This window comes from Typha angustifolia, chromosome 7 (assembly GCF_048772165.1).
Source record: "Typha angustifolia cultivar Huaian chromosome 7, ASM4877216v1, whole genome shotgun sequence".
Lineage (NCBI taxonomy): Eukaryota > Viridiplantae > Streptophyta > Magnoliopsida > Poales > Typhaceae > Typha > Typha angustifolia.
The window spans coordinates 3,438,584-3,463,623 of NC_133245.1; the positions used below are offsets into that span (position 1 = coordinate 3,438,584).

At 36.8% G+C, this 25,040-nt stretch overlaps 4 protein-coding genes across 10 annotated transcripts; 2 read left to right on the top strand and 2 right to left on the bottom strand.

The window, feature by feature from the left end:
- The first annotated feature begins 75 nt into the window (after positions 1 to 75).
- Positions 76 to 5,098, top strand: LOC140762470 (nuclear transcription factor Y subunit A-10-like). 6 transcript variants are annotated; one of them, XM_073100287.1, is made up of 7 exons: positions 77 to 432; positions 539 to 611; positions 770 to 1,119; positions 3,279 to 3,379; positions 3,496 to 3,564; positions 3,947 to 4,087; positions 4,214 to 5,098. In XM_073100287.1, exons 3-7 carry the CDS (start codon positions 837 to 839, stop codon positions 4,616 to 4,618), a joined length of 999 nt encoding a protein of 332 aa, XP_072956388.1. In that variant the 5' UTR covers positions 77 to 432; positions 539 to 611; positions 770 to 836; the 3' UTR covers positions 4,619 to 5,098. The 6 variants fall into 6 exon arrangements, with proteins under 6 accessions (XP_072956390.1, XP_072956388.1, XP_072956387.1 ...); XM_073100286.1 differs by having other exon boundaries at positions 563 to 611; XM_073100288.1 differs by having other exon boundaries at positions 77 to 348; positions 563 to 611.
- Positions 5,099 to 5,420: 322 nt separating this feature from the next.
- Positions 5,421 to 10,300, bottom strand: LOC140762469 (outer envelope protein 39, chloroplastic). 2 transcript variants are annotated; one of them, XM_073100281.1, is made up of 11 exons: positions 10,037 to 10,300; positions 9,875 to 9,938; positions 9,706 to 9,741; positions 9,456 to 9,600; positions 9,056 to 9,214; positions 8,905 to 8,975; positions 8,760 to 8,838; positions 8,569 to 8,684; positions 8,336 to 8,483; positions 6,831 to 6,900; positions 5,440 to 5,908 (listed from the first exon to the last, which is right to left on the bottom strand). In XM_073100281.1, exons 1-11 carry the CDS (start codon positions 10,068 to 10,070, stop codon positions 5,751 to 5,753), a joined length of 1,080 nt encoding a protein of 359 aa, XP_072956382.1. In that variant the 5' UTR covers positions 10,071 to 10,300; the 3' UTR covers positions 5,440 to 5,750. The 2 variants fall into 2 exon arrangements, with proteins under 2 accessions (XP_072956383.1, XP_072956382.1); XM_073100282.1 differs by lacking the exon at positions 6,831 to 6,900 and having other exon boundaries at positions 5,421 to 5,908.
- A 1,739-nt stretch (positions 10,301 to 12,039) lies between these two features.
- LOC140763978 (subtilisin-like protease SBT2.3) lies at positions 12,040 to 21,529 on the top strand. Its single transcript, XM_073102376.1, has 10 exons — positions 12,040 to 12,967; positions 13,292 to 13,445; positions 13,998 to 14,395; positions 14,782 to 14,877; positions 14,959 to 15,031; positions 16,992 to 17,274; positions 17,513 to 17,844; positions 18,785 to 19,055; positions 20,219 to 20,500; positions 20,865 to 21,529. Exons 1-10 carry the CDS (start codon positions 12,771 to 12,773, stop codon positions 21,287 to 21,289), a joined length of 2,511 nt encoding a protein of 836 aa, XP_072958477.1. The 5' UTR covers positions 12,040 to 12,770; the 3' UTR covers positions 21,290 to 21,529.
- A 2,328-nt stretch (positions 21,530 to 23,857) lies between these two features.
- On the bottom strand, positions 23,858 to 24,978 carry LOC140763197 (F-box/LRR-repeat protein At3g48880-like). Its single transcript, XM_073101281.1, has 2 exons — positions 24,550 to 24,978; positions 23,858 to 24,466 (listed from the first exon to the last, which is right to left on the bottom strand). The coding sequence occupies exons 1-2, from the start codon at positions 24,894 to 24,896 to the stop codon at positions 23,989 to 23,991; spliced, it is 825 nt and encodes a 274-aa protein (XP_072957382.1). The 5' UTR covers positions 24,897 to 24,978; the 3' UTR covers positions 23,858 to 23,988.
- Positions 24,979 to 25,040: the final 62 nt, after the last annotated feature.

A 25,040-nucleotide genomic window follows, 5' to 3' on the forward strand; every position in this document is an offset into this window, starting at 1 on the left:
TTAACTATTCTAATCCCAATTGGGCCACTTAAATTTTTATGCACATTGGTGTGGAGTTGGATTTGGGTGATTGATTAGAGGAACAAAGAGAAAGGAGAGAGAGAGAGAGAGAATGGGGGGGGGTGGACAAGCCGTGCCATTAAGAGCCATTAGGAAATTTTTACTGGCTTGAGAGGCATGAAAGCCTCTTCCCATTGGTTCTCACTCTCTCCAGCTCAGTAGTACTCACCTCACGCATCTCTCGCGTCTCTGGAGTTCTCTCTCTTGTCTTCTCTTCCTCTCGCTGGTTTTTCTGTCCCTTCTCTGCAGATGGGTCAGGGGAGAGCCAGCGGCTACTCCGGCTGAAATGTGCGTCTTTGCTCTCTTCTCTTCTCTTCTCTTCTCTTCTTTTACGCTTGCTTCTCTTGTGAAGCCTCTTCAAGTGAAGGTTTAGTAAGTGTTTTCCTCTGGAAAGTTCTCTTTTTGGTCGTTTTCTTGTTGTTTCTGGATGAAAAGAAGGCCGAAATTTGATGTGGGTCTGTTCAATTTTGATGTATAGATGTCTTAAATCTCTACTTGGCAGGCTTCAAATCGTTCTAAAGGAAGGAATAGTGTTGTTTCATAGAGTAAAGGTGCTTGCTTTCGTTTCTGTTACTTGGTTTTCAAATGCTTCGGTTCTCCGTGTGGAGATTTCCTATCTTTCGTTTTGATCTCTCCTCTTTCGGTTTTTGGTTTACGACTTTCAAATATTTTAAGAGATTCTCCTACGATTTGAAGAGTTTTGCTGCAGCTTGAGACGGATTGGAAGCGTTGAAGCAATTGGGTTTTTGACATTATTGAGGTCAGTTTTGCTAAGGATGCAGAAAACAATGAGCTTCAAAAGCCATGGAGGAATAGGTCATGTTTCTACTGTTAGCCAAACCTCTTATGGAGCTCCAATGCCTTGGTGGATTGGATCTCAACCTCTCTGTGTGGAAAATTTTGGCCAATTGAAGCCATTACCGGGAGCCAACACCAATGGAGAAGGCCAGTTTCCAGCTGCTTCTAGCCAAATGCGTCATGTAAACAGACAAACGGTGCCAGGGATGGCAGTAGAAGAGAAAGGAACTACCGGTACCGTTAAGTTCTCTATACTTCCAGGTAATATTTCCTTCACTTCTGGGTTAGTCACAATCTTATGCATCTCAGACAATTGTCAAAAGTTCTCTTGATGCTTGTTCTCTACCTTCCACACCCATGTAGGTAAGTAATAATTAATAGGGGACCAGCAATTTTATTTTGTGGTCCTTGAAATGAAACGTGAATAGGACAGCTTTACAGCTTTTGTTGTTTCTGCAAAAAAAATTTGAGATACTTAGAAGGCGCAGAACTTATTCATAGAAGAAGATTAAACGAATAGCCAGAATATGTAATAGTAGATGATTCTTTTCGGTGTTGTATCTAGCCAATATATTGCTAAGGTTAGTGCAAGCAAGGAGATTGTTTTCCATGAAAAATTGATTCAACCTTCTTACTTCCTATTGTTCAAAACATATATTTCTGTTTCTTAAATAATAAAGGAAGAAGAAGAAGAAACACTTCTTTTAATTTAGTTCTTGAGGTGTGTAGGTTAATTTGAAGAAAGAAGTGACTAGATTTTACAAAGATGTAGAAATGATTCTGGAGGATCAACTACACAAAAATTTGCACTTGATATATTTCTGTGTGCGGAGACGAGAGACAATATGGCATGTGGATATATGTTAGCCTGAACATGTTGAAGGATCTTTAGCTGCTTGAATCAAGTGACTCTTCACATCTGCACAGATTTGAAAAGTCAAATTTCAACAGGTTTAGTAAGATGTGCTAAAAAAGAGATTCAATGGTTCAACCTCATATAGATATAGTTGAGTATAGGTCTATTGGTTTGCAATCTTTTGGCCCGGATAAGGGTTTCAATTGAACAAGGGATTAGAGTAGAATAAGAAAATAGCAGAACAAACAATGAAGACTAGATAAAATTCAGCAATTGCCTATAAACCATAATTTCCCACTCTTATAGACTCATATTCAAGTCATCAAATGACCGTAAGATAGTTTTCTAGACCATATATTTTATCTGGCCAACTAATAAGAAAATGATAGAATCTTTTAATGTTTGTGAGACTGATTGATGCATAGCACATCCTTAAGCTCTCAGATGTTCTATAGCCTTTCTGGAGACTGGTCAACGAAAAATTTCTATTCACATCTGACCCAGTCAGCCATTGTCATTGTCATTGTAAAATTTATTCACAGCAACAAGATCGAACCTCTGTTAGACAATTAGTGTAGCCAAATACTATTCACGATCAAGATCTCCCAATATCTGCTATTTTATTCTTGTAGCTCTCATTGGTTGCCACTTATGTGCTTGTTCATATTCAACCCCAGTGCCTTACCCCAATTAAAATATTATTTCGAAAAGTACATTAAGTGCCCTATTAGTGATACTGTGTGCTGATACTTCTTCTACAATTGCATTTTGTGCTTCATGGTTGCAAGTTCTTAAGTTCCTTTGGAAGCCTTCTTGCAACCTACATTTCAAATTGTAAATTATCATAAACAGCTTCAAAGGAAAACATCTACTGAACAATATGATTGTTTTTCCTAGTCCAAGTGAATTTATCAGTAGAAAATTACTTTTGGAGATTGCCACAGATAGAGAAACTCTGTTTGCCTGTTGTGATTGTTAGCACATCAAAACTTTTTAACCTCTCTAACCATTCTGTTGCGACAGAATATCTTGTTGATTTGCTAATAATTGTTTCTGTTGTTGAAGAACTTTGGATCCTGATTCCTCAAGCAGGCTTTCGTTGCCTTCACAAGCTGGATGTTAAACGTCTACATGACTAACAGTTCTTTGAATTCTGAAGAAGAGAAACTGGTGTGCACTTGTGAATTTCCTAATGTGATAAAGCTTTAAGTCAGATGTGGCTAACAAAAGAAAATGTTGTGTAAAAGTGTAAATGGTTCCAAGAAATGAGCAATGTTAGAATATTAAATTATAAAAACTATCATTCTTTAATATTTTAAGCTTTTCGAATAGTTAGTGAATTAATATGGTATCATAGTAGAGTAAATGAGTTTGCATGGGCCACAACATAAATTAATTACTACATATAATGATGCTAAATTATCCTCTTATTATCTGTGTGTCTGCTGTAGTGTTTTCATTACGGATAAAGTTCATTCTTGTCATACATGGCTCTCTGAAGTTCAATGTTAGAAGAATGTTTGGTCTACTTCTATGCTTACTAACTAAAAAATTCTTAGTCCAGGCCAAGGATGGAAAAATCAGGAAACTTCTAACATCATCTCTGCTCAATCATCATTATCTGAACACAGAAGTTGTTTTGAACTGGGACTTGGTCAATCTGTGGTAGGATTTCCATTTTACTTCATAGTCTTTAATCAGATACAGGAATGCTAGAAACTGTAACCAATATAAATTGTCATGATTACTTTATGTTTGACTGATTCAATTGTTCTGTACAGGTCAGTTCTGATAATTCTTATGTGGATCAGTGTTCTGGTCTATATGGAAATTATGGAGCTAATGGAATGGTTCGTTTTTTTACTTACATTTTATATTGTATCTTTGATAGTATCCTTTTCAAAATATCTGTGAAATAATACAATGGAATGCACTTCAAGAATAATGGCATGCAATTGATTCTACATTTGTGGAATGCTATCTTTATGTTCCGCTATGAATGGCTAAATTAAAGAATGTTTCTTAGAGCTAAGTAAACTGTATACACCAGGAGAAAATAAGAAAGTAGTACTTGCAGGCTAAAAATAAATTTTGCATTTACTTCTTTACATGATCAGTGAAGATTTCAGAATCTCAAATAGTTCACCTGCATGGCGATGAGTTATTTTATCTTTGACTAGTAATCAGTGTCCATGCGTTTTGATGGACTTCCCCTTTCTTTTTCCAATGAAGAATGCTCGTTTGCTCCTACCACTGAATATGACAGCAGATGGACCCATTTACGTGAACGCCAAACAGTTTCATGGTATCCTTCGACGGCGTCAGGCCCGTGCAAAGGCAGAGATGGAGAATAGGCTGATCAAAGTTAGGAAGGTCTGTCTCCACCTTTTTATCTTTTCCTTTATTACTCATGAGCAAGTGAATATCTCTCCCAACAATCTTTTTTCATAAATGTACTAGTGATCAGCATATTCTTGATCCAAGTTCCCATTGCTGCAGCCATATCTGCATGAGTCACGCCATCGTCATGCAATGCGCCGGGCAAGGGGTTGTGGCGGTCGCTTCCTCAACACCAAAAAGGAAGGAAATGAACAAGGTCAGACCGACGATCACAAGGTGAACGACAGGGAGCCTCCTGCTCGTCCAGCCACATCTCCAAGTTCTGACCTCCTGCAAACACATAGCGGCATTCTGAACTCAGGATGTGCTGGTTCAACCTTGTCAGGATGTGAGGTGACAAGCCTGTACGCTCGGGAAGATGCTGGTCACTTCCAGGTCATCGAGCATCTCCGTCCATCTTTTTATCACTCCATGCCTACTATGATAGATGGAGAGCATCGCACCAGTCTCCCAAACAAGTGGGTCACCGCAGCTGATGGTTGCTGTGACCTCCTCAAGGTCTGATGAGAGAGGTACTGGGGAGGGGAGAAGGCTTTCAGTTGTAGTTTCTACTGCTGCAAGCTGGTAGCAGCAGTACTACAACCTATTAAGATCCCCCCCCACCCCCCTCCAAGCTTTGATGCGACCAGATGGAAGACTTGGCCTGTGGCTATTACCATCTGGTTGTTTTCTGAAGGCAATTCATTCTTGGCTTTACTGCATTGGGGACTTCCACCTCCGTCATACTTCTCCTAGAACTGCAATCGTTCCCAGGGGCGGTGTGATGTTGTTGAGTCCTTTCTGCTCTGTAAAAAGAACATTGTTTGGGCTGCTCGCTCCCTGTCTTCAGCTGGTTCTTTAGCAGAATAAGAGCCATATTACTATGGACTATATGGAAAATTGTGGGACAATTTGGAGCTTGTTTTGTTTGCGCTTTGGTTCGAAAAAAACCTAACATTAAGATTTGGTCTGTGTTATTGATGCTTTACAATATTCATCTGGTAATGATTCTTGTCCTAAGGTCTCTTTTTATTCTGACTGTTGTACTTGGCTCTCCTGCCGGTGGTAAGATTCAACTCTGCAAGAGCTGTGACTTTGGCATGAGATAAAGATAAATTAGTAGCAATATTTTCTTCAATAGTGTTGCATCAAGTATAATTGTTTTGTTCCCTCATCCAGAAGAGGCTTTTAAGCATGGTAAGGTTCAGTAGCTACTTCAGCTACTTGATTTAGTATCTGCAAGACGGTAGACTTTCACAATCTCACTTAGACAAAATCCAGACGGCCATAAGGGCGAAAATGATCAATGTCACCAATCACAAACAGTCATTTTTCTACTAGTGCAGCAATAGCAACATATGCAAGTTAAGTTTCAGTAGCTAAACGCGAAAAAGTTTCGAAGATAAACTTAATTTTGTATAATGGTTAAAATTGTATTGGCCAATTCAAGCCTGAATGACATACTTCTTCCCAAGACTCTTGACAGTCCAGGACATCGGAATGACAATGCCCAGTACGTGGACTCATCAAAGAAAGAAAGAAAGAAAGAAAGAAAGAAAGAAAGAATCAAATAATCAAAGGTCACAAAAAAGTTTAGCTGATTATGCTGTGGCTGAGAGATCTGGAAGCTCTGGTAGCCTACTCTTCTATTGCAACATTATGAACCAACATTGTTGACGCCAAAATAAAATCCCTTCCCTCGAAAGGCATTGATAGCATAATCTACCCAAACTTGGCCTAACCGTGAATTGAGCCGGATACCGAATCCAAAACCAATTCCAAATCCAGGTTTGCCGTGCCTAAGTGCTGGATTGCCTGTCAATGAGATAAATAAACACATCAACATGAAAGAAGTAACAAATAGTTAATGATTACCATCTAGATATAATATGTAAATCAGTTCCTTCTGTAATCAGTACGTAGTTTGGTCAATATAATTGACCAATTGCCCTTAATTCTTAACAGGAATCTTACTCGCAAAGTTGATCCTTTTGCAACTTGTTAAATTATTGGCATACTCACCTGAATTTCCAACTTCCAACAATAATATTCATTAAGTCTCATTTGGTTGGTGCATAAACTTCCTTTATTTGCAAATTAGATCTTCCTTATTTATAAACAACACTCAAACACCCCCATAAGTGTGATCAACATGCGTAACTTTATGCATGCTTTTCTATCACAGATGAGAGTGTGATAAGATTATTACACCCCTTTCTTTGCAAATTAGATCTTTCTTATTTATAAACAACACTCAAACACCACCCATAAGTGTGATCAGCATGCGTAACTTTATGCATGCTTTTCTATCTCAGATGAGAGTGTGATAAGATTATTACACCCCTTTCTTTACTAAAATATGCATAAACCCTTTATTCATGTTTAAGGCTTATACACCAACTAAACACAGCTTAAATGAATTATTGATCAAGCTTGTGGTCCAAAATTGGTCCATACAATTGTAAGACTACGTTGGGAGGAAAAAGAAAGTAAATACTCCAATAAAGATGAAGAAAATCCTCATGTACCCCGTGGCAGAAGAATACTAGCCATGGCAACAATAGATAAGATCATATGAATTCAGCATATGTTACTTAATGTTATCATCCACATAGAGTGGATAATCTAGGTATATGTGAAAGTAAAGTATTTGATATTTTGTAGAGAACAAGAAGTTATAAAGTAGAAATTATTCAATTTTCTATGCAGCAACGAAATTGGATATAGCAAACACTACCAGGTACAAGCCAGCTAGAGTTTAAGTCTGTTCCGCAGTCCATGAAGATAGCACCTTGAAGCTCGTTCCTCTTCACCAACGATAAAGTTGCATTAGTGTTATCACAAGTCACAAGAGGATAGCTTTTCTAGGAGATGGTTCAATGAGGTCAATCTTCTAGATCATACCACATGCATACCTTGTATAATCTATTTAAACAAGTCTAATTTCATACAGAAATTAGGCTTATAAGCATGCAAACTACAGTTAATCTCTTCGACAAAAAACAGTTCAAAATTAAAAATACATGAAATAAACTAGACAATGATCTAGTCAACTTTAGTTTGCTTAGAAAAATCTTGGTTAAATTAGACAATGATATATAAAAAGTCAGTTACATGTTGATGATCATTTAATAAGGCAAATATTCACCAGAATGGTGCATTAGCTGATGACATATGTTATATTCTTAGCGAGGGAAACAAGGAACTTGGCTTTCATGTGTTTACCTAGAAAACTAACATAAACTGCTGCTATTAGCAAGTTGTTGACTTCAGCATTCCACATTGTTCCCTTAATCTGTTATGGTTAATGCATGGGCAATTGAATTTCTACCAAAATCCAAGAGAACGACTAAGAAGTTGCCTCAAAGATATGCTGCTATGAAAACAGGATCAATTCGACAAAATCTCATAGAAATTTCCAGAATACGTTGAGACTCCAATAACTTTCTTAGATTACTGACAGGGTGAGGTTGAGACATCAAGAGCTAACACACATATCTCCAGTTTCAAGTGAAAAAAAATTGTGGTTGCAGTTCACCCAAAGGATCCAAAGTCAAACCTGCAAGAATAAGGCTCACTTCTTTTTGAATTACATAATTGTTTGTTATTTTATAATTCCACAACATGTACCTCTTGAATGAGCCAAGAAACCAGTGTAACCTAACCTAAGAGTAAGAGTTGGCTTCACATTGTTCCACGGGAAGGGAGATAAAAATCATCTTATTCTTCGACAACACAACACAAAAGCTGGATCTGAAGTACTTTTAGTGGGATAGATCTCTCAGTTGCTACCATATTTTTTATATTTGGATTGTCCTGACTCCAATTCTATAATTTTTCCCATTATCATCATGAAGCTTTATATCAAGGAAATGGTTAGTTAATGCTGCACAATATGATATCTCTCTTTAACATCAGCTGCTTAGACTTCACCTAGTAACTTAAACTATAGAAGACCTTTCTTTTAGAGTTGATTACTTGATTGTGTAGTGTAGGGAACTCTGTTTATTATGATATATCATGAATAATGCTTAATTCTCTTCTTTGTTAATCAGAATTTGAGAGCTTTTCATGTTCGCAATATCTTGTTTGAATATCAGCTTACTTGAGAAGAAAGGGTATCACAGAGATATATATACGCCACATGAAATTAAAGAAATTATCTACAAGGGTTCTAGCAATTTTGACTTGCAAAACTGTATAAATTCATGTCCAGCACTCTCAAACCAAGGCATGGCATACCAGAGGAACCGTTAATTCACTGTTAGCCACTAGACACGACCTTCCTGAACCAGCAGCACCCTCACCATAACCTCGGACATTACCAAATCCCCCAATTGTGAATGCTTGACATGGTGCCATGTCTCCTACAATGGAACCACCTGTCAGACTGTCAGACAGGAAAGGTGAGTACTGCCAGAAATGAAAGATTCATGTGAAAGAAAAACAAGTGAAAGCTCCAAGACTCATATCACCTAGTGGTTAAGAAGGTTCGCCCAAGTTTAATTCCTTTTGAAGCTGTGAACTTAAATCTGTTGAAAACCAGCCACTTTGGTAGAAGAGGTAATCCTTGTTCCATTTGAAAGTTTAACTGCCATGGAGTTTTATTAGGTACTTGTTATTGTATGAAAAAAAAGAAATTGCATTGTCGTAACGGTTGGCTTACTCTTGAAAAACTGTCATCATTTACAACAGCATATTCTGACTCTTGCTTCAACACAACCATGTTATCATTTTGATTCCCACTGCATGAAACGAGAATGTTAAGCCTCGTTAATATATGGAACATAAGAAAAGATACCTATTCATACCTGCTAGTTATGGGAAAGCCATCAGAATCCCTAATTATAGAACGGCCTTCATCATTGATAGGACGGATGTGCTGAAAAAGAAATCACAAACATCTGGATTAACTTTCAAATATCGACCATGATATTATCGACAAAGAAGAGTAATACACACCTCAAACTTAATGCTAGTTGTGCTGAGCCAATTGGAAGTTGAAGGCTCGTCAAGATCCAAACCTAATGAGAACCGGCATAAATTGATACCGCTACTTTCTGAGCGAGTGAAGTCATTTTTCGGCTCTCCATGCACTGCAATCTCAGGTGTGATTGAGTGCTGGTTGTTCAAAGAAAGAAACCAATAAGAAGAAATGAAGTACGATAGTGGATGATGAATAATGATCAACTATTGCAAATTTCCAAGTTAAACCATAATATAAACCTTTAGCTGGTCTTCCAATACGTGAACAAATAAAATTAGAAACAGCAACATCAATTTTATTCTGTTGATATATTCTATAATTGTAACACAAAACAAGAGCAAGAAAGCAAGCAAGCTGTGTGACATAATGACAAACCTGAAAGACGAACGATTGCTGAGAGTACCACTCAGGCCTCGGGCGCCTAAGTGCGATGAGAATATTGGAGTCCTTGAGTCCTTTGTCCCACAATATATCCAATTTCTCGTTTCTTCCAAAGAGATTGGGATGTTTAACGGAGAGACTAACGTTGGCAACCACAAAACCAACAACAAGAACATCACCACCGCATTAAAGAACCATACTTTCTAGGTAAAACCTAATCCAATTTCAAAATAAACAAAAGTACCTTCCAATAATCTGAGAGGAGAGAGTACCATAGCTCCTGGACAGCAAAAAAGGATCAAGTGTTGATTCATTGGTTATTTAAGGATCTAAGCAAATGGGTTTTGGACAAGAATAAAAAAAAAAAAAAAAAAACAAAAACAAAAAACAAAGGAAATGGACAAAAGAAGCACCTTTGATCTGACGAGATAGCTTCGGACAACTTATGCGAGAAGTCCACATTGAAATCAATTTTTGCTGGTAATTTTCCCAAAAGAAACAACACCCATCAGTACCCAACTCGCTAAGAATCCAAAAACGAGAAGATGCCAAGAGAAACCTGCGCAAGAACCGACCTTTACCGGCATGAATGCTCTTTTGAGCTCCCATCCAAGACCAGTACCCTCATTCGAACAGTACGCGTATGAGGTGTTCGAGATTGGGTCGCAATAACGAGAGTTGAAGTGTCCTGATGAGATGTTTATGCGTGTGGTTTGGTCCTTACAAGTTGGTACTTAATATAGGTTAAGCCATTCGATTCGATGCCTTGCGTGGATGAGGAGGGCGAGGAGAACTCGAGATTGCTTCTCTCATGAGGCGGTCGTTTGCACCCAGACCAAGTTTTCTTCGTAAAATAACAAAGGATAAAGCCGAAGAACGCTGCGTTATTAGCAAGAGTTCCATTTTCCTAATGTGTACGGACACTTCCACTTACTTCTTAATTTTATTTAGCTAACTCAAAATAGTCTAAACTAAAAAGTATAATTATTATCTATGTAATGAAAACGTATTATTTAAAAAAAAAAAAGAACGATGGCATATAGAAAAAATAGATGAAAATGTCTTTTTACTTTGAAATATAATTAGTACAAAATATAATATTATTACACTAAACCAATTAGTTCAAGTCTAGAAAAAATTTAAAAACGAATCTTAGAAGCCTTCTTTTTCACAACTCATTGTGGGCTTACGAGCCCACGAATGATTTTTTTTTTAATTTAATTTTAATATGATCGCAAGTGACTACCCAAATTCTTTAATACTCTATATATTATTAAAAAAAAGAATAAAAGTATTGAGGGCTTGCCCATCTGCTTAAGAAATTTTTGAAAGAAATATTTCAAAATTAAATTATTATTAAATCTGGTATTAGAAAAAAATATTTATAAATATTTATTAAACGAGTTATATAAGTTAGTTGGACCGGTGTCGTTGGACCCTTGTGTGACGGACTGAGGGGCCTTATCCATGTTGTTAAATAGTTGGGCTTTATAAGGTTTTAGTCTAGTATACAGTACGTGTCCATGTGTCTGAGATCCGACAAGCATCCCATTCCAAACAAATAATCTTGTAATCATCCATCCAATCCAATGTTTCTCCACCTAGATTCCGGACAGGTCAATCTCATGCAAGCTTGCAGGGTAAATCTTTGTCAAATCTAAAGAGTTCACGGACTGAGGAGTACCAAATCCACCACCAATTACCAAACAAAAACACAACTCAACTCAACGGTTACAATGTCTCGTCCTAACGGCTCCTTCCAGGAATAATCCAAATCTCTGCAACAAAAATATAATAAATATCATCCCATCTCATGCTTAGTGTTGTACCAAAAGATTCTTCTTTAATTGGTATGGGGCCCAACTCAGAAGGCCCAGTGTTATCTTTGTTGCTTTGTATGATCTACTAGATGTAACGCTATAAAATAGTTGGGGCAGATTATTGTCGTAATGGATGATTGCCTTAACACAAAAACAAAAAGTTAGTGCATGATTCAGACGTTTTGGTGTAGATATATTAAAGCCTTAATATCTTTTTCTTTTTCTTTTTCTTTTTCCTTTTCTTCTTTTTTTCTTTCGACGCTAATTATAAATTATATCATAATATTTTTATAAAAATCTACTAATAAAACTCAACTATTAAATTATTGTATTCTTTAAATACTGAGAAGTATGCTGGCTAGTCTTAATTTTTTTCTTTTAAGAAGAGAGCATAGTTTTAAATGCAAAACGCTCCATAGTGCACTGCCGTTCTCTTGTGAGAAAGGTAGTCAAAATTGATGGAGGAGAACATCAATAAATGAGCATGCCTACTATGTAGGCAAGTAGCTTAATGGAAGTACGGATCTGTATCCAGTTCCATTCTAGGGACCATTAAAAGCTCATCCAACAACTCTAATAATCACTCAAAAGGCTTGTTGGATTTGGGTTTCGGATTGTTCTTCGGAGATCCGAGAACCAGGATGGAGTGATGGACCTAGGAAGAATGCTTTGAATGATGTATATTAGAGATTTAGAGGGAGACATCATGGCAATGGCGGTGGTACAGTTATTCCCCACCAATGTTTCAGAATTCTGAGTACTTCTCTACAGTAATATCCACTAATGGAGGAATGGTGGGTGCTCCATCTAATACTAATCAGACGGGTGGTATCGTAGGATCAAGATGGCATGTAGATCCAACAATAGGATTGCAAAGTTAACCATCAAATGATTCCTTTAATCCTGCAGTGGACTCATACCCTGGCCACTATCTCCTTTAAAAATAATTGTAGAACGTTGGAAAGAATCACTGCACAGTTATCGAGGAGAGAGAGTGAAGTCTCTCCTCCCTCCCCCTCTCGTACATTCTTTATGGTCTGCTGAGCTGTTGGCGCTTTCGCTCTCGGGCAGCTGCAAAGAGCGCAAGAAGACACCCAACAGTCATATACACAATCTAAGCAGCAACAACACTCAAAAAGGAAAAGCTTTGAGATGCTCGCTTCCTTTCTCCTTTATTTCATTGCTTGGGTTCTTTTGGTAGTGCAGCCCGGTACTCCAGCGCCAGAGCCATCAAAGAGGGAAGCTGAGATATTGCGACCTCGGTTCTTCACGGAGTGAAGCGGAGAGGCAAAAGGAGGGAGCTTTCTCAACTGGGTCGGCTTGATTTCTTGGGTGGATTGAGGAAGAGGGTCCAAGGTTGGATTTTGCTTGGTGGTTTTCCGTCCTTCCTGGATTATCTCAACTGGGTTTGCTTGGTTTCTGACGAGGAACGAAGGCATTGTTGGGTTTGGATGGTTTTTTGGTGGTGGTTGTTTTAGGGTTCCATTAGATGGGGGCCAGGAATTTATTGGTTCTTTCCTTACTGACTCTTTGGTTGTGTGGCCTCTGTCAAGAAGATGCAGCTGTTTACATTGTGACGATGAAACATGCTCCTACATTTCATTACTATAATGACTTGAAGAGGTTCGGAAGTAGTAGAGTAAGTAAAAGAGACTCCGCGACATCGTACACCCTCAACAAGCCTAGGTACTTCTTACTCTTGTTCTTTTTGATACTTGTGTGTGTTCCCAAATTTTGCAATTCCTCTAATTTCTTTGGGTGCTATGGTCTATCTTTAGTTTCTTAGATGATTTATTTTGTTGTCTCGAGTCTATTGACTTGTCGACATCTTTCCCTTTATCGACGAATAATAGTTTTGTTCGAAGTTTAACAATCATTACTTCTTTTGTTCGAAGTTAAAACTTTATATCGAGGAGTGCTCCTGTTCAGGTTTTTTACAGTTTTAGGCGTTCTACACATGTTCCACGGAACCATCAGCTTCGCCTACTTATAGTATTCTACGCAATGCAGGAATAATTCAGCAGCATACACGAATTACAAATCATATCTTGTTCGCATCCAGAATTCACTCTTGAGGAGGACATTAAAAGGGGAGAACTATCTAAAGCTCTATAGCTATCATTATCTGATTAATGGATTTGCTGTTCTTATCACTCCTCAGCAGGTATTCAATATATATTCTTTGCCATTTCTTTTGCAATCTTCACTTGCTTTTTTGGATGCATTGATTGGGTTTGAGTAGCTTCCTAGATACCGTACTGTTTCATCAAACTAAGCAGTGGCTTAATAAGCATAAACCAGTTATCTTATTTAATCATAAACATTATTGTCCAATATAGTTTCATTTCGTATAACTCCATCCTTTCAAAGAAAAATGGAAGAACGAAGTTTTAAAGAATGAAGAATATGAACAAAGAAAGAAAGGTTGAAGAAGAGGACTTAAGAAAGAAAGGTTGATATCTTTGAGGGAATCAACTTTCTAAGGTTAAACAAACCAAATAGATGGCAATGGAGCATAAGTTCCGTCATAAATTGATACAATATTCAACTCAAGCAGAGCCCTTATCTGGTGATAATTGTAAGATGATTATATAAATTTAATGTTTTGAATTTCCGAAGCATTTATTGATCATTGACTGGTTTTTCTGCTTCATACTGAGCTAGACATAACAATAATCACTATATTTCTGATTGGTGTTCCTGGTAATTTCAAAAGGCAGATAAACTCTCTAAGAGGAGAGAAGTAGCAAATGTAGCTTTGGACTTTTCAGTTAGAACTGCAACCACACATACCCCAGAATTCCTTGGTTTGCCACAAGGAGCATGGGTACAAGAAGGAGGACCTGAACTTGCTGGACAAGGCATAGTCATTGGTTTTATTGACACAGGAATTGATCCAAATCATCCCAGTTTTGCAGATGATCTTTCTACAAACAGTTATCCTATTCCTGCCCATTTTTCTGGTGTTTGTGAAGTTACAAGGGATTTTCCATCCGGTTCCTGTAATAGAAAGCTTGTGGGAGCTCGTCATTTCGCAGCTTCTGCCATAACAAGGGGAATCTTCAATGCTTCTAAGGATCATGCTTCACCATTTGATGGTGATGGACATGGAACGTAAGTTCTGTCATCTAACAGTACTGTAGCTATATATAATCAGAGATACTATGTTATTCAATATTTTTTACCGAGTTTAGAATTTTCTTGGTGAATTTAATTTTCCAATGCCATTGTTGATACATCCTTTTATGATTTTATCATCTTTGCTTAGGGGAAAGCAGCATTTTTACTTTCAGATGTACTTGATTCAATCAACAGAAGAAGCTATTAGAAATTTAGAATCAAATAGTTTATTTCAATCTGTCTTCTTGAAATCCTTGGTAGTGATTAAACACCGTATCAATTCTGCTTTAGATTCCGATCTGCTAAGTTTGTAATTTGTTTACTTGAAGTGTGTTCAACGCTGTTTCTCTCTAATGTAATGCAATACAATGCACATACAGGCACACGGCATCTATTGCAGCTGGTAATCATGGAATTCCTGTTATTGTGGCTGGGCATCACTTTGGGAATGCAAGTGGAATGGCCCCTCACGCACAGTAAATAACAAATTTTCCTCTAGTAGTTGATAAATCACTGATGATATTTTTCTCAGATATTTCTTTGCACTGAATTTTCAGCATTGCTGTTTATAAAGCTCTGTACAAAAGCTTTGGAGGCTTTGCTGCTGATGTTGTTGCAGCAATAGACCAGGTAAATGGTGCCGATACATCAGTTACCTGATCTTTGGCTATTAAATTTCGATTGCTGCCATGAGTCCATTTGTTTGTCTGTTTTTGATTTATTATATTTTTCTACAACTTAACATGATCATTATTGCAAGCAAATCAACATAATGTCGCAGCTAGTTAAGGAACATAATTCAAGTTGAGAATGTTCACATCAAGAACCCCTGGAGAGTAGGTTTCTGACACCTACTTAAAACTGCTAGGCAAGAGTCTTTGTCTGATGAATAGTTATTAGACATAAGAAATGCATACAATGATTTCTGTTACATAAAGCAAGGCATTAGTTATCTCAAACTTTCTAATTCGACATGTTTTTCAATTGCCGAGGTATAAAGACTTCAGATAAAGATTTTGACAAGGTACAATAGTATAAAAGAAGACTTCTTCATGATGTAAAGTAACACAAGTACTTCCTTTTTGCCTTTTGCTCATGCTTTCTTGATTATTCTTTCTTTCCTATGAGTTTCATATAACAGTGAAGGCCATTTGCTAGGTATCGGAGCTTCCATGTGTTACGAACCAGATCTGAACTGATCCGGACATAATTATAAAAATTTAGATGATAATAACCTCATGAGATAGGGTTTTAATGGCTTTGGTTTCACGTCAATTGGATGTTTGGATGGAAAGATATAATTAAAATAGTAGAGCAAGGTCAGAAAGGGGCATAATAGTTAATATCCGACATTGTGGCGGTCGTCGGAGGGTGGTGAATGGCCAAGAGTATTGGTGAACAGCCGTAGAATTGGGTGGCTGCTAGAGGTGATGGTGGCTATGTGTTGTAGGTAGAATTAGGATCTCTAATTTAGATCTACCTCTAGAAAGATAACGACGATCTAACGACTACGGTAAATGATAAGGACGATAAGTAATGCAAGGTAAATAAACTTGACTTAACTCAATATTTTTTCCATTTAATTTCATGCCTAAATAAAGAAGCTCAGTCCTTTTATATATAGAGGTCGGGTACAATGAGTCCTACTCGGAGTAGCCCTAAATGCTTATACGACTTGAATTAGAATTTGTCTTAGACTAATCCTAAAGGTTTACATAACTTAATTAAACTTGTCTTAATAACTTACATGACTTAGCTAGACTTGCTTTAAGTGTTTACATAAGAGATAAACATGGCCTAGAAATAAACATGACTTAACTAAATTAGCCTTCATTATCCTTCTTGGATTGATTCTTTGTTCTACCACAGATAAAGCTTGAATCTGGAGAAACCTTGAATACGAAAGTTATAGATCAAGACGTCTTCGATCTTTCCAAGTGGTTTCATAATATATGGTCGTCTGTGTAATACTTTTTGAATATTTTTTTAAAACTACGTAGAGCTGAATTATTTAACTAACAAATTCTAATATAATAAGACTCTAATTAAAACAAATAAGTAGATAAGATAACTAGACTCAATCCATTGAGCCTAATCTCCTCTTGATGTGATCCGATCTGACCCGGTTCACATCACCATGGTTAACTTATTCAAATTCATCCGGCTAAGTAGGCGGCTATTGCTTCTTTGTTTGAGATATTAAATTTCTTTTGGCATCTCAGATTTTCTTTAACACAACTTCCAATCTAGGTACATTTTAGTTCATTAGTTGAAAGAATAAATGATAACACAACAAAAGAAAATGAAATAAAGAAATTTTCACATGCTCCCAGAAGTCAGAATTAACATATTCAATTATAAGTATTATGTTTGTGCATTTCTTTGACAATCCCGTCAACTTTTTCTTTGCATTTGAGGTATAAGCTACAAACTGAAGGAAAATAATTATCATGAGATATTCAAGCTTTTTTATGCTAAATGTGCTGACTTATTAATTGATTCATTGCACAATACTTTCTAATTTTTCGATGCTGCTGATTAATTTTAGATCTTAATAATATATCACTGTCTACATTTAAATCACTTGCAGGCAGCTGAAGATGGTGTTGACATTATAAGCTTATCCATCACGCCAAACAGACGTCCTCCAGGACTAGCGACATTCTTCAATCCTATAGATATGTCATTGCTTTCGGCAATAAAAGCTGGAATATTTGTTGTGCAAGCAGCAGGCAATACTGGGCCTTCACCCAAAAGCATGTCTTCCTTCAGTCCTTGGATCTTTACTGTAGGTGCTTCTGCACATGACAGGATCTACCATAATAATATGGTGCTTGGCAACAATTTAACAATTCCAGGAGTTGGACTTGCTCGTGAGTTTCCAAGTTGTACTTTGAGTTGATATCTTGCTTTTTCTTCACCTCTTAGACAGATCTGTTCTTTTCCAAGTGTGTTGTTTACTTCTCAAAGCTTTTTCTGGAGTAAAAGTTCAATGCTTGGTTCATCTTAATACTTTGTGATGCTTCTTCTTCTCTTCTGAAATTCTTGTACAATGTGCAGAATAGAGCCTGTTTCACTAAGATTCATCTAAACGGATAATTTTGTTTGCAGCTGGTACAGATGGCGATTCGATGTACACCCTTATTGCTGCGACTCATGCTTTAAAAGGTGATATAACTAATGCAAATGATTTGTACTTGGGAGAATGCCAAGATTCAAGTCATCTGGATCAAGATCTGATTGAAGGAAACATACTGATCTGTAGCTATTCCATTCGATTTGTGCTTGGCCTGTCATCTGTAAAACAAGCTTTAGATACAGCAAAGAATGTCAGTGCAATAGGAGTTATATTCTACTTGGATCCATTTGTTGTTGGGTTCCAGCTCAACCCAACTCCCATGCATATGCCTGGGCTGATAATACCATCTCCTGATGACTCCAAGGTATGGTGTTTCAGGACTACAACTTTAGTTATTTTGGATGCTCAGGGAAATGGTTATATCAAAGAAACATGGATGGATGTATTATTAGTGATCTTCCAAGTGTTCACATTATTTTACTTTTTATGGCCAATGATCTTGAAGAACTCACTTGTCAGGTAGAACATTATGTTGGGATCGCTCTCGCATTGAATTTTATTGTTGTTGAATATGCTTTCGTGAACCAAGAGAAGCTTAATCAGATATTACTTGGGGATTAAGACTTTGAGGAAGAACTTTTTGACTTGCTTCTTGTCCCCGAATTTTTAGGTCTTACTCTAATCATGCAATTATGTAGCCTAGTTGATTTTCATCACCTCATCTATTATGTGACTATTTAGCTTTATCACATACATTAAACATAAATTTACCCCTCTTGACCTTGGCACATAATAAATCTTCTTGCTTTACTCGTGTTCGTACTATCTTACACATGCTGTCATGGTATTTGTGAAGTAGATTTGCTCTTTTACCATTTTCATCACCTCATCTATTATCTGACTATTATGTAGCCTAGTTGATTTTCATCACCTCATCTATTATGTGACTAGTTGATTTTCATCACCTCATCTATTATGTGACTATAATGTAGCCTAGTTGATTTTCATCACCTCATCTATTACGTGACTATTTAGCTTTATCACATACATTAAACATAAATTTACCCCTCTTGACCTTGGCACATAATAAATTAGTTTTTATCTTCTTGCTTTACTCGTGTTCGTACTATCATTCACATGCTGTCATGGTATTTGTACAGTAGATTTACTCTTTTACCATTTTCTTATTTTGTGTGATTTACTTGAATACCCTTTGTTTCATTTTTATGAACTTAGTGGTGGCCAACTATTCCACTCAGTACGTGTCAGTTGATACAGATTGATGCTTCATATTTTCCATGCAGATTTTTCTTAGCTACTACAATAGCTCCTTAGTTAGAGATGATACCTCAAACAGAGTTGTTGGATTTGGTGCTGTTGCAAAAATATTAGGAGGTCTAAAACCCAACTACAGCAATTCTGCACCAAAAGTGGTGTATTATTCAGCTAGGGGACCAGATCCAAAGGACAATTCGTTATCTGATGCTGACATTATGAAACCTGATTTGATAGCCCCTGGTAATTTCATATGGGGAGCTTGGAGTTCACTGGGTCTGGACTCTTCTGAATTTGAAGGTAAATTTGCAGGTTAACCAAAGTTTGTTATGACCTATTCAGTATTCTTACACTATTTGGATTTAAGTTGTGTTCAAGATGTATACAGTTGGCCTAGTTTCACATAATAATTACTCAAAAGCAATTCTTCTATTCTCTAGCAAGTTTGTGTACTGTGTATACATGCCTGTGTAAAATACAAATATGAGGACATCTTTAATGTTCACACTTCACAGGGAATAATTAGTTGATCCTAGGTAAACTGTATAACAGTTGAATCATGATTACCCTTAGGGCAGAGATACCTGTTCCCCTCTCAGAGGCAGGACTTTGATTTTCCCTATTAGCAAATTATTCTAACTAGGTCCTAAGCTGTCTCTCTTTCTCCTCAATCAATAGAAAGAAAGGATAACTCAATTGATTTCTCATGACCCGAAAGCAACTGAAGTCTCTACTAGAGAGATCTGAAATGAAGCGTTTATATTTACAAAGATGTACCAAGTGATTACTGAATGGATAATTGTCTAACAATAGAACAAACACTTTTCTTTGATCTCTTTAGAACTAATTAACTTAAGGACTTGCATCAAACTGCTACTTGATATATAGTAAATGAATGGCTTGGCTCATCAATTGACCTCGGATCATGTGATTTACCTGCTATTAGCAGTATTTGTTCTAGAATAATAATGGCATCCATTTATTAAGATAAACAATGTGTGCATATTAAGGTTACAAGTTCACAAATTTGAATATTTCTTTTACAAACAAACCTTGTCAATTATGCTGGGGTTACAGCATAATGCTGTAATACAAATAAAAAGTGTAAAACTGCATCCCAAATGTCTCCTAACTGATACAATCGATTCCCAGTGTGTCATTTCCAAGGCTTCACATGACTAGATTTTACTAGGCAGGACTTAGCTAGTTCATTATGTAACTTATCCTCTGAGCCAACTCAAGATTTCCTTTGTTAGACAAATATAGAGTCCAAAATATGACAGGGAAGAGTTATTGTTGGTTCGGCAACTGTATTCACTGGAGAGAAGAAAAGTGACAGATTCAAACTGAAAAGTGACATTAAATTTGAATATTATCTTATATATCAGATGTACGTTGATTTTTCCTCCCATTTAGGAATTGTTTTTTTCTGACTTGAGCTTTCTTACACTAACTACTCTTAGGTGAGAACTTCGCAATGATCTCTGGCACAAGTATGGCTGCCCCCCATATTGCTGGCCTCGCTGCTTTGATCAAGCAGAAGTTTCCAAGTTTTAGTCCTTCGGGCATAGCTTCTGCACTCTCCACAACTGCTACAGCCTGTGACAAGCAAGGTGGTCCAATCATGGCACAGCGGACATACCGTAACGCAGATTTAACACAGTCACCTGCTACACCATTTGACATGGGCAGTGGCTTTGTTAATGCTACTGCTGCTTTGGACCCTGGACTGATATTTGATTGTGGTGAGCTCTACAAACAACAAATTTCTTTACTGTAAATGACTAGAATATTAGATCGTAGTGATACAGTAGAAATTATCAAACTAAATTCAGGATGTATGTGTGATTAGGTAGCATTGATCACACAAATGAGTTTCTAATTCTTCAAGCATTTGGCTTTGTTCTAGGAATTTCTCCTTCGAGAAATAAGTAACCTTTATGAATGTCATCGGCAAGTTTCTCTTGTATGCCTACAGAACTATTAAGAATTGAATTCTGGATATATTCTTTACCTATACTCATCTTCCCAAATTTAATCAGTTAAACCTCTTCGTTTATTCATATTTCTTAAAAATGTTTTTATGTGCTCCTTTTGACAAATATGCAGGTTATGATGATTTCACCTCCTTTCTTTGTGGCATTAATGGGTCTGCTCCTGTAGTGCTGAATTACACAGGCAATAGCTGTGGGATTTCCACCATGACTGGCGCGGACTTGAACTTACCCTCCATCACAGTAGCAACACTCAACCAATCGAGAACTATAATAAGAACGGTCACCAACATTGCCGACGACGAGACTTACAACATCAGCTGGAATGCTCCTTATGGTGTCTCAGTTTCAGTAGCACCGACTCAGTTTTTTATAGCAGGCGGCGAGAAACAAAACTTGACTTTTGTTTTGAATGCCACCCTAAATAGCTCCTCTGCTAGCTTTGGAAGAGTCGGGTTCTATGGGAGCCAAGGTCACAGGTTGATCATTCCATTGTCTGTCATCTCGAAGATCATATACAACAGTACAACACTACCATAAGCTGACACGACTGCGCTGATGATTTCCTTTTGCTTTGGCAGCTATGTTAACCCGATTATTTTATTCATTCTGATGTACATCTTGGAGAATCTGGTTGTAATTAGAAGAGTGAGTAATAACTGTACAAATGTATCTTTAGCCCCCAGTTCCATGCTGTTTGAAAATCAAACTGCTTCAGGCACATGAACAAATACTTGTGGTACATGTATTACTAGAAAGAGGAAAGATCCATGCAGTGAACTAGCCTGTTGCTGATGTAGCTTCTCAGTTTGAAGCTATTTCCTTTCTACACTTGCCAGTAATCCTCTTCTGATGGATGAGAATTACTAATCTGCTCCCTTAGGTAACTAAATCTAAATGAATCTTACACTCTTGACTGATATGCCTGCAATTCTTTTCTAGTTTGAGTATGTTTCTATACACATCCTTCCACATTGATTGTTCTAGCTCCTACATTGCAGCTTGGGGGGCACCTAGGGACTTTGATTTCACAGCCAATGATGTGTCGCCAAGTTGCCTAATACTGTTTTGAGAGTAATGGCAGCAAATTTCTTAGGCTTAAGCAATCATTATATTTTGGGAGTGAAAAGTGGGTGAGAAGTGGACTCTCCTACAAGAAGTAACAGCAATGTCTAGGGAGAGTGAGAGGCAAGTGTTAAATGACCATCTCTGAAAGAATCTCACCTAATAAAGATATATATGCCTAATAATTGAAAGTAGAGGGTGGATCAACTTCCTACTTCCAAGTATAAACATAGGGTTAATTGCATTTTTAACCCCACCTTTTTGGAGTATTTTAGTAATTTTAAATATTATATTAATGATGTCTTTAGTTTTACATTAGTCATAAATAAATGGCTAAATGATACAAAATGGAGTAGGGGGCAAATTGATTTTATGCCTGTTTGCTGAGGTACCTGTTTGCTGAGGTAAATTGTATTTTAACCCATAAACTATTACACTTGGAACAAAATAAACATTTAGACATTAGGAGATATTGGCAAGAAATTAGTCTTTGATCAATCTAAAATCCTTGATAAAAAGTTCTGGTAATACACTTTATATATATCTTTTATTTGTGACATTTGATCTCTTTAATTATCTATTATCCTAAAAAAAAAAATTATATTTTTTCATCTAAAATAAGGATTAAATGGTCTTGAAGTGCCTAAAACTAATCATATGACATATTTTTAATGAAAAAGACCACATGGATAACTAATAAAATAGGGGAGTCTAAGTATATAATTCGTAAAAAGTATTATTTTGATATAATTTTGAAACTAATCACTAAAGTACTAGCGTCATATTAGTATAGTAAATCACTTTGAAATGGCGATTTATATAATAATACATCTTAGAAAAGAGTAGGTTTTGATGAAATCATTTTATTATTCTACTAAAGAAGTTATTCTAAATTTTTTATGTCACTAATAGCTAATAGGGAGATGCTTCATAATCCACTTTTTTGGCAGTGATTTACTTAAATGAAATAGTGAATGTATATTATGTTTATTTCCCAAATCTTTAATTATTTGATTAGGAGTTTGAAAACTATAATAGAATAATAATAAGTTTTGGGAGAAATAATAGATTAATTAAAAAATCTAGGAAAATAAATTATCTTTGTAGACTTATAACTCAATTGTCAAGTCTTACTAACTCATTATTTAAATATATTATGATATATTTCTTATAAGAAATGACTTAATTATTCGACGTATATATTGGAAAAAGCTAATGAACAACTTGATGGGAAAAAGAAAAAGAAATCTAAAAGGAAGTAAGTAATAATGTTTCAGATTAGAAATACTGTTTGCATGCATTTGGGTTGAGAAAATGGGTGAGCTCCATGTACTATAGATAAATTGGGTTTTGTACTCTCAGATCAATTTCTCTTGATGGAAGTGTAATTGTAAAAAGAAATTGACCTAAAACTCAATTGATGGTTTTTCTTCCAATTGATCTAAAATTGGCTTGATGAAGTTGATCGGAGTTACATCCAGACTCCTAAAATTATTGCTCGTTTTTCATGTACATACGTTTTTCAAAATATTTCTTCTAATTAATTATCAGTTTGATTTTTTATTTTTAAAAAATATTATGTGATTAAATTTATAATCTCATATATATTATTTTATCTTATTTTGGAGGAAAGCAAGAGAGAAAATTATAAGAATAAAATGATCATTTGACATTTTTTCATTAACCTCATTAAGAGATCAAAGCATAGAAGATGGATGTAAAACATTGGAGTGGGCCTAAAAGTTCCCTATATGTACCAAATTTATACCTCTATTAAGCTTGAGTGCTTAACCTTTGTGGAGTTGTGATCATAATTTGCTAACTAATTGCTTTCGTTTTCTAATTAGGAAAGGAGAAAAAGGAAAGAAAAAGTTGTGCTGTCTATTAAAACTTTCTTCTCTTCCTCGGTGTGCATGACTTGGGTCTGATGTTGTTAAGGCGGCTAATTTCACTTAATATTAGCTAACGTGATCACGACGTACTATATATATATATATATATATATAAAAGAATGATAGTTGCAATGTATCTAACCTAAGAGACTATCATTCAACATGATACGTATATAAAAACAAAGAGAGTAGACAAAATCCAAACTCAAACTATTTCTAATTATCACTTAAATAACAAGCAAAGATTAGAAGAAGCAAGCAGTAGAGCAACAGTACCATCGATCATATAACATGTACGTAGAGTGGATCACACTCATCCGTCTCATACCCGAAGTCATCAAACAATTTCGATCCCTCACGCTCAAATGCTCCCACACCCTTTCCTCTCTTCATCACCTCGTCATCAAGCTCGAATCCAACGCAATCCTTCACGCTTAACCTCTCCAGATTCTTGCAACCACTCAATATGATCAACAACTCTTCCTTGGGCAAGTAAGACTTGTTCAGGCACAAACACTTGAGCTGCGGAAGGAGCTCAACGATGGCCATGGCGTCTTTCTTCTTGATCGAGCCAGACATACTTAGCCCGACAAAGTTTTTGCAACTAGCACTGATTTGGGTCACCATTTCCAAGAAAGAAGAAGGCTTCGTTGCCATTTCGAGCCACTCGAGATCTTTCCATTTGGCAAAGATTTCTGGTAGATGTGGCTCGTCTTCGGATAGGATGTTGGGTAGTACTACCCTCTGTAATCTCGGACACCTATCAAGAATTACATAACGACGCTTAAAAGGCCGATCGAGTTTGGGGATCGAGTTATATGACATGATCAGCGAGTAACTTACTCGTTTGCGATGTATAATAGATCGTCGGACGACGCGCTCAAGAGGGGAGGGAATTCGAGGTCGACGGCGCCGCCATGGCTTCTGGCGACGCAGAACTTTAAGAAGCCCGAGAAGGAGAAGCGGGGGAGGGAGTAGAGGGAGACGAAGCTCTTGGCGAAGTTGCTCCACGGCATAAAATCCATGTCACGTAAGTTTAGAGTTCTCCAACACAAAGGATCCACGGCCGCTGCGCACCAAGTCTTGCACACGAAAGGAACGCCGAGAGTCAAGTCCTCGAGGCCGAGACGTCCAAAGATGTTCACCAAGCAATCCATGTCCATCTCCTCCCATCCCTTCTCTGCTTCCATTATCTCTTTCTTACTTGGTGAGGTAGCTCGTGCGATTCTTAAAGTCAGGGTAGACGGGCGAAAAGAGATAATGGGAGGGTGGTGTATGATGTGATGGTTTAAAATTTGTCAAGCTTTTTTTAGGGGGAAGCGTAATGGTTACAA

What these genes read in the sequence shown, in the direction of transcription:
- LOC140763978 (XM_073102376.1), top strand. Translation starts at nt 12,771, where the DNA reads ATGGGGGCCAGGAATTTATTGGTTCTTTCCTTACTGACTCTTTGGTTG. An exon ending in TTCTTATCACTCCTCAGCAG is followed by an intron (nt 13,446 to 13,997) that starts GTATTCAATATA and finishes TAATTTCAAAAG; the next exon opens with GCAGATAAACTCTCTAAGAG. An exon ending in GGAATGGCCCCTCACGCACA is followed by an intron (nt 14,878 to 14,958) that starts GTAAATAACAAA and finishes CTGAATTTTCAG; the next exon opens with CATTGCTGTTTATAAAGCTC.
- LOC140762469 (XM_073100281.1), bottom strand. Translation starts at nt 10,070, where the DNA reads ATGGGAGCTCAAAAGAGCATTCATGCCGGTAAAG. An exon ending in GAGCATTCATGCCGGTAAAG is followed by an intron (nt 9,939 to 10,036) that starts GTCGGTTCTTGC and finishes GAAAATTACCAG; the next exon opens with CAAAAATTGATTTCAATGTG. An exon ending in GCTATCTCGTCAGATCAAAG is followed by an intron (nt 9,742 to 9,874) that starts GTGCTTCTTTTG and finishes TTTGCTGTCCAG; the next exon opens with GAGCTATGGTACTCTCTCCT.
- LOC140763197 (XM_073101281.1), bottom strand. Translation starts at nt 24,896, where the DNA reads ATGGAAGCAGAGAAGGGATGGGAGGAGATGGACATGGATTGCTTGGTG. An exon ending in CTATTATACATCGCAAACGA is followed by an intron (nt 24,467 to 24,549) that starts GTAAGTTACTCG and finishes AATTCTTGATAG; the next exon opens with GTGTCCGAGATTACAGAGGG.
- LOC140762470 (XM_073100289.1), top strand. Translation starts at nt 837, where the DNA reads ATGCAGAAAACAATGAGCTTCAAAAGCCATGGAGGAATAGGTCATGTT. An exon ending in TGGGACTTGGTCAATCTGTG is followed by an intron (nt 3,380 to 3,495) that starts GTAGGATTTCCA and finishes TGTTCTGTACAG; the next exon opens with GTCAGTTCTGATAATTCTTA. An exon ending in ATTATGGAGCTAATGGAATG is followed by an intron (nt 3,565 to 3,946) that starts GTTCGTTTTTTT and finishes TTTCCAATGAAG; the next exon opens with AATGCTCGTTTGCTCCTACC.